At 35.7% G+C, this 8,800-nt stretch overlaps 1 protein-coding gene across 1 annotated transcript in view; it reads right to left on the minus strand.

Moving 5' to 3' along the window:
* The window catches only part of STK31 (serine/threonine kinase 31), a 148,045-nt gene that overhangs the window by 52,181 nt on the left and 87,064 nt on the right, over positions 1 to 8,800 (minus strand). Inside the window, exon 8 of the mRNA XM_006146687.1 lies at positions 2,062 to 2,177. Coding sequence (XP_006146749.1) covers positions 2,062 to 2,177 — 116 coding nt within the window. The remainder of the gene's footprint in view (positions 1 to 2,061; positions 2,178 to 8,800) is intronic.

Consider the following 8,800-nt stretch of genomic DNA (forward strand, 5'->3'; position numbering starts at 1 on the left):
AAAAAAAAAAAAAAAATGATGCATGGAAAGAAGACGACCAAACAGAAGAATGATCTGTTGGACAGAAAAGGACAGTCCTGAGCTAAAATACTTTACAATATGACTAAACAAAAATGGAAAGAAAAGGCAGAAAAATGGGAAGTCCCTCTAGCCAAAGTTCGAGCCCAGGGAGAAACAGAAGTATTAAAAATTATTCAAACAGGAAAGAGAAAAAAGGCATGGAAGAGGATGGTTACAAAAATCTACTTTGTTTGAGATAGCTTTACTAGAAAACCACCCAAATATGAAAGGTTCATTAGGGCCAATGGGATTACATTTCAGGAAGGCCCACATAACACATCCTAAACTGAAAGCTATCTTTTGCCTGCCAATACTTGCTGTAAAGAAGAATCCCTCATCCCCACTATATACAACTTAGGGTGTCATCACCAAGGGTATTGTCATTGAGGTGAATGTGAGTGAGTTGGGCCTTGTGACACAAGGAGGTAAGGTTATTTGTAAGGAAATATGCCCAAGATAGCAACAATCCTGAAAATGATGGATGTATAAATGTTGTCTTACTGGTTTGATAGCAGTTACATACAAGCAACTCCTTGTAATTTTTGAAGATAATACACCAATTTGGAAAACCATCATGACTGATGTTTCTGAATACAGCCACCCTTACATGTCTGCAGTCATCAAAAAACTATTTATTAAATTGTACAAAAACATTAAAGTGGCCTGGTTTTACAAAAAAAAAAAGTATTAAAAGCAGATTAGATCATGTAGAAGATCAAATCTCAGATGTAGAAGACAGAACCTCTGACCTAGAAAAAAATTACCAAAAACACTAAGAAAATAACCCCCAAAATAATAATAACATGCAAGTAATACTAAATACCATTAAACGCCCAAATATCCAAATCACTGGTATCCTAGAAGGTGAAGATACTAATAAGGACATTGATAATATATTCCATGAAATCCTGGGAAAAAAACTTTCTAAACCTAAAGAGGTACTCAAATATCCAGACCCAACAAATAACAATGGATCCAACATAGAATCAACACAAGATCTTCTTCAAGGCACAGCATAGCCAGATTGACCAAAACCACAGACAGAGACAAGATACTAAATTTGGTAAGAAGAAACATCAAGTTACTTTCAAAGGATATCCCATCAGGCTAACATCAGACCTCTCTTTAGACACAACGCAACATCCTTGCTTTGATCATCACACACTTCATACATACTTTGAAAAAGCACAGTGTATGCCATAAAGATGTATAATTAAAATAAAAAAGATGTATAATTAATGGGAAAATATATTCAAAGTGTTAAGTGAAATATAATTTCAACCAAGACTACTATACCCAGCAAGATTATCATTCATATGGGGGAAAAAGACAAAAACATTCTGAGATAAACAAAACCTGAAAGAATTTACCAACATCAGACCAGCTCTCCAAGAAGTGCTGAAGGAAGTGCTATACCAGGAAAACTTAAGTTGGACACACAGAAATAAGATTACAAAAAACAACCAAGAAAATGGCCAGCCGAATGGTACGGACGTGTCCCGAGTTGAATGTTAACTTCCAGAGTTTAAATGGAAAGATCAGACTGCAGTAACACTACAAATTCAATTGAAGAGAGATTAATTACATGAGACTGAAGTGATGAAATAGAATTTTTGTACTTTAGACTAAAACATTACTGAATTTCCTGTGCTTTGATTTCCAGATTTAAGGATTTTTGTCTTTTCTTGAACTGTTGGTTCACCTACCTACTATTTGAACTGAGTCCTTTTTCCTGGCTTTAAATCTTAAGTAAATTTCTCTTAACATTTTTTGATTCTGATCAATTGAAACCAAAACTTTTTCTTGAAATTATAAAAAATACATTGAAAAAATACCTATTTACAAAAACACTTTTTTGAAATAACTTCTTTTAGCTTCTCACTTTAAAGTCATAAAAATACTAATATTACGTTTCAAAGCAAAAATGATTTAAGTATACAATTTTAACAAAGTACCAACCAGTAATTAAATTACTGTTCTCAAAAATATGCTTTTACTTACCTAATTTCTTTCAATGTTTCTACTTTGGCTGCCAGATCTTTCATTCTGGTACCTACACAAGTTTTCAGAGTACTTTCTACATGTTTAGTCAAATCCATGGTAACTGCTTTCTCATGCTGAAACAAAAACAAACGCATCATGATGAGATCCAAAGAAGAAACTGTATTCCTTGCTAATATATAAATATTTTTCTTTTAGGTATAAACAAAATTTTAAAGGTTAAAAAACATTATTAGGCAACAATATAACAAACGCTAATTTCTTTACTTCTTGACATTTGAAAAAGATCATCTGTTCCAAGTCTTTGAGTTTATACAGATTAGGAACTTGTACATTTCATCCTAGTAAGAAGACAAATAGGAACAAAATTTCACAGTTATACTCAACACCCTTGCTTTGATCATCACACACTGCACACATGCTTTAAAAAACCACAGTGTATGCCATAAAGATGTATAATTAAATGAAAATAAATTTAAAATTATAAAATAAAGATAAATAAAATGAAAAAAATAGATTTTTAAAAAATAAATAAAAGGGTCCCAATAAAATTAAGGACTCCAAATGATCACCAATGACAATTTGTTTTCTGATGAAGGTTATATTATTTTGCATTTTGAAGGCATCATAACTATCATTTCCTTACTGAAGGTAGATTAAAATCCCCAATTCTGAATGTTATCTCAAAAAAATTATCTATATAAATCATGCAAAATAATGTATGAAGCAGTAATATATAAACACTTGGCAATTTTATTCAAACTATACTACAACCATTACATAAATACATTACTTTTACTTAATATTTAAACAACATGTTCTCCAATGCTTCAATAAATGAATAAAGAAGACAAGAGTATACTGAATGCTGGCTAATAGCAAGTTACACTGCCAGCCCCATGGCCTGGTGGTTAAAGCAACTGGATACGACTGGGCAAACTGCATGGTTAGAATCCAGCACCCAATAGCTTGAGAAACATAAGAGGCACACTACATGTGTTCCCATATTCCCAAAATCCTTAAAGGGGAAAATGGAGGAGAAGGTATCGTAGCATAATCATGCCCCATTGGGAGGAGGGAGCAGTATTTTTTTTCACTTTCCCTCTCTGCATATACTCCCTCTAATATAAAAAAAAAAAAAGTAAGCTACACTCCAGTATGTTCGTGCCCTTCTGTTTCCATTGGCTGAGAAGAATAATCAAGAAGACTCAGTTATATCTGTTCCTATATCTGTTTATATCCACTGTACATTATTCAAAAAAAAAAAGTATTTCTTAGGAAATAGGAGTTGAAAAATAAAAAAGATTTTGATTTCTGAAATTTTAATCTTTAAAAGTTGTATTTAATATTTTGCTAAGACTCCATAAAAGCAATTCTTTTAAAGAAACTGCTAATGAATTACATATAGGTGGAAACTATAAAATATTAAGGAAATATTTTAATCTAAAAGAATTATGAACTCACACTGTTTCTCAAATGTCTTAAACCTATTAATCCACTTGTAAAACAAACAAACAAAAAAACTGAAGATCAAAATTAGGAAAATAGTATGTATGGTACTTAAAAACAAAAAACATATCGAACAAAAAAAAAATAGACGTAAATCCAAGCACCTCAATAATTACATTAAATCGAGATAAACTAAACACCTCAATTAAAAGACATGAGATTATCAATTTGGTTGAAAAAGTCTAGGCTCAACTACGTGCTGCCTATAAAAAAAAATTAGATATAAAAAGGCAGATAAAAGCTAAAGGATGGAAAAGATCTACCTTGCAAACAAGGTTATAATAGTGTCAGATAACAGGACTTCAGGAAAAGGAATTCTGATAGGTAGGTGAGCCAGAAATGAACAGGCAGCCCTGAAATAATAGCAGAAAGATATCTACATATCAATCATAGCCTGTCAGGGAATGCAACTAGACCCTCTGTGAGAATTCTCTTCTCCCACCCAGTTCCTGGTGCCAGCAAGGTTGTTTTCTTCTCTCCTACCATCCCAAATATACACACTGAAATTCACCACCAGGATGGGATGCTAGGTCAACATCCTAATTCTCACTTGGGCAATAAACTAGTAGGACAGATCATCCAAATATAGATGCTCGAACCTTCAAAATTCACACTGGGCATGTGTGATTAGGTAATCAAATTTCTCAAATTCCTCACCTGAGAGAGAGAGAAGTGCAAGCTTAGGCAAAAGCCCACGAAGTCAGAGATCACAGGTACTATGACAGACCTTCCCTTGCTAATGTTCATTATTGCCTTTCACAATAAAAATAGCATCTAGCCAATTCCAAACACAGTTTGTACCTAGCGACTTGTCCACCCCAAAGTCTTTTGGGTGTATTTTTTACCATCTTACTTTTCTATTAAATACTCTTTCTACCTACTTGTCTCGTTGTGACTTTATTTCACATCTGGGGGCAGGAGTAGGGACAGGTCTCTAATATTAGAGATTTGGACCCCAAAAACCGGAAGCTTCACACAACACAGTTCAGCTCCCTCCATCCAATAACAGAATATTCCAAGCAATAAAGGACATTTCATGATGATGAATAAGTTACTTCATCAAAAAAACATAATTCTAAAAGATGTATGTACCTAATAACAGAACTTTAAAATCATGAAGTCCTGATAAAACAAAACAGAGAACAAATAACAACATTTTGAGATTTTTATCTCTAGTAGTAACTGATCAAAAAGAAAATCAGTCAGGATATAAGACTTGATCAACACTATCAACTTGGCTGAACTAATATTTATAAAATGAATTGCCCAAAAACTATCAGATACATATAATTTTTAATTACTCATGAAATATTTCCAAAGGCAAACCATATGCTCTGTAAAAAAGAAAATAAATAAAACTTTGGGACCAGCAGTTGGCATAATGGCTACGTCACTGGACTCCCATGTAGTCAACCGCAGTTCAAGTCCCGGACCCGGTGGCTTAAACTCACGCTGGGTACGTGTGCGCCCAAGATCCCAAGAGGAGAATGGAGGAGAAGAGATTGCAGCATGGCCATTCTCCCTTGGGAGCTTTCTCACTTTCTGTCTCTCTGTCTCTCTCTGTCTTTCTGGTGAGCGCACGCACCCTATATAGCTAAAAAAAAAAACTCTCCAAAAAAAAAAAAATCAATAAAATTTTAAAATCTGTAACCATATAAAATAGTCACTCTGATTTTAAAAACTTAAATTAGAAATTAGTAATGAAAATACATCGGAGGAAAATCTTCAAACATGTAGAAAGTAAGCAACATACTTTTATATTTACATACATTCAATAACTGTAATATTATAGCATGAAAAATGAATTTTCCTAGCATGAATACACTGCACATTAGTCCAGTTAAAGATATCACATATATAATCAACAAATAATTTTCCGTTTTTGTGTGCCTTAAATGTTTTGCTTCTTTATCCCTGTGATTCCCTTTTGTTCACCCTCCCTCGCTTACCATCCCCCCCACAATGTCCCTAGTATCCACAACTGTTCTCCATGCTTTTTTTTTTCCCCAAATCAATTGTTGTCTTTTTATCATCTTTAAAATGTCATATGAAGGCCTTAGAAATTATCTGGCTTGTTACTGTAGCTGGAGAACTCTTAGATCTTATTCATAAGCCTGCTGTTCTTGGAGACATAGATACCATACAAGAATTTTCTTATTTTTTTTATATTTATAACTGTCATGGCTTGCTGTACCAAAGCAGCTGAATTTGAAACAAGTTCAATATCATTGCCTTCAAGGATCAACCCATCTTTCTGGGCTTGAGATACTGAACAAGCAACACCTGGTCTCATCCGAAACCTCCAGATGTATTTTTTCACCCAAGAAATTTCGGATTTCAACAAGAGACCCATACTCCTGAATAACGTTGATGGGGAAATGGAGCGTACACAGACTTCAACTTGTAGTAGAAGCCCTTGATCATGTTCTGGATGTGACTACAGATAGTGCAAACAGTAGCCAGCCCCTTTCTGTTTCCCCACCATTTGTCAACGTGCAGCCTCTTCGTCCCAACGAGGCTGAGCTCGATGTTGACGTGGTTGAAGTCCCTCCACAGGGTTCCTCGGGGGCCCTTCACAATAACGGTGCATCCCTTCAGGGTGATGTCAACGTTCTTGGGAATGTCGACCGTCTGGTTGCTGAGAATGGTCCTCCCAGTAGACGCAGCAAAAAAAGAGCCTCCATTCTTTTATAACTTCCAATCTTTCAGTTTCTGCTACAGTGTGTGGACATTTGTTATATATTGAGTGGGGTCATACAATGTCTATCTTTCATAGTCTGGCCTGTATTACTTAGCAGTAAATCTTCCATATTCATCCACTTTTTATCAAATGCAAGGGTGTCATTGCTTTATACGGCAGAGTAGCATTTCAAAGTAGATAGGCCACACTTTTTCAAACTATACATCTATTTATCGACATTTTGATTGGCTCCACATCTTAGCAATTGTGAATGCTGCAATAAACATGGATGTGCAAATACTTTTCTGAGTGTACTCCTATCATTTGGGTAAATACCCAGGAGTGGAACTGCTGGATCACATGGTAGTTCTATTTGTAGGTCTTTAAGAAATCTCCATATTGTTCTCCACAGTGGTTGTGCTAATTTACATTCCAACCAACAGTGTAGGAGAGTTCCCTTTTGCCACAGTCTTGCTAACACTTAACATTTTTTATTTTTTTAATCTTAGCCATTCTGACTGGAGTTGGTGGTATCACATTGCAGTTTTGATTTGTATTGCTCTGATAAGGAATATTGAGTATTTTTTCATATGCTTTTTGGCTATTTGTAGATCTTCCTTAGAGAACTAATTTTTCAGCTCATTTGCCCATCTTTTAACTGGGTGGATTTTTTTTTTCAGGTAAGTTGCTTGAGTTCCCTGTGTATTCTGGATATCAGTCCCCTATATGAGGCACAGTTTGCAAATATATTCTTTCATTCAGAGGGATGCCAATTTACTCTAATTATTGTTTCATTTGCTGACAGGAGCTTTTTTTTTTTTTTTTTTTTTTTTTTTTTTGCTATAGGGCGTGTGTGCTCACCAGAAAGAGAGAGAGAGAGACAGAGACACAGAAGTAAGAAATAACCCCCCACTCCCGGGGGGAATGGCCATGCCGCAATCCCTTCTCCTCCACTCTCCTCCCATGATCTTGGGCACGCACGCACATGTGCCTGGCATGAGTTTAAGCCCCCAGGTTCTGGGACTCGAACTGCAGTCGACTACATGGGAGTCCAACGACATAGCCATTACGCCAACTGCTGGTCCTGACAGCTTTTTAACCTAATGTACTCTGACTTGTCCACGTTTTGGGATTACTGCCTATGCTTTGGAGCTCTTAAGAAGTCTTTGCCTACTTCAATGTCTTCAAGAGTTTTCCTTTGTTATCCACCAGTAGTTTTATAGTTTGAGGCCTTGGGTTTAGATCTCTGATCCATTTTGAGTTGATTTTTGTTAATGGTGAGAAAAAGGGGTCCAGTTTCATCTTTCTGCTGGTAAATAGTTTTTCCAGCACCATGTGATAAAGAAATTTTCTTTCCTCCTCTGCATCTCTGGATTTAGTGGTGCCCTTTATCAAAATCAGTTGGCTCTATGTTTGGGGGTCTATGTCTGAGGTATCTATACTGTTCCATTGATCCACATGCCTGTTTTTGTGCCAATACCATGCTGTTTTGATTATCACAACTTTGTCATATAGTCTAGGGTCAGGCAGTAAGCTACTTTTTACTCCATTCTTGAGCAGAATTGCTTTGGCAACACAGAGCTTTTTCTAAATCTGTGAAGAATATCTCTGGTAATTTGATTGGGATTGTATTAAATCTGTAGCTTAATTTGGGCAAGATTGACATTTTGATTATATTAATTCCTCTAATCCAGGAATTTGGTCATTCCACTTTTTTTGTCTCATTTTCAATTTCTTTCTTTGGTTTTTCATAGTTTTCCTTGTAGAGATCTTTGACTTCTTTGGTTATGTTTATTCCTAAGTATTTTATACTTTTTATGGCTATTGTAAATGGGATTACTTTCATTTTCATTTCTACCTTTGTCTGCTCCTTGTTCATCTATAAAATTCTATACATTTTTCTATGTTGATTTTGTATCCTACCTTTTTACTATATCATTTATCACTTCAGGGAGGTTTTTTGGTAAATTCTTTTAGATTTTCTATGCATAGCTTTTCCGCCTACTTCTCCCCCACCCAGTGCTGCTCTGGCTGCACAGTGCTTGCACCAAGCTCCAGGTTCCTACTCAGCTAGTGTCACTGTCATCTCCCTCCAGCAGACATCGTGATTATCTACCTGGATCTCATCAGCCATGATATGTTCTTCGACATTTACAAGATCCAGGAGATCGCAGATGGGCTGTGCCTAGAGGTAGAAGGGAAGATGATCAGTAGGACAGAGGGTAACATTGACAACTTGCTCATTGGTGGAAATGCCTCTGCTGAAGGCCCTGAGTGTGAAGGTACCGAAAGCACAATAGTCACTGGTGTCGACAGTGTCATGAACCATCACTTGTAGTAAACTAGCTTCACTAAAGAAACCTACAAGAAGTACATCAAAGATTACATGAAATCAATCAAAGACAAACTTGAAGAACAGAGACCAGAAAAAGTAAAACCTTTTATGACAGGGGATTCAGAACAAATCAAGCATATTCTTGCTCATTTCATAAACTATCAGTTCTTTATTGGTGAAAATATGAATCCAAGTGGCCTGGCTGCCCTGCTGAA

This window comes from Tupaia chinensis, unplaced genomic scaffold (genome assembly GCF_000334495.1).
Source record: "Tupaia chinensis unplaced genomic scaffold, TupChi_1.0 Scaffold000184_1, whole genome shotgun sequence".
NCBI lineage: Eukaryota > Metazoa > Chordata > Mammalia > Scandentia > Tupaiidae > Tupaia > Tupaia belangeri.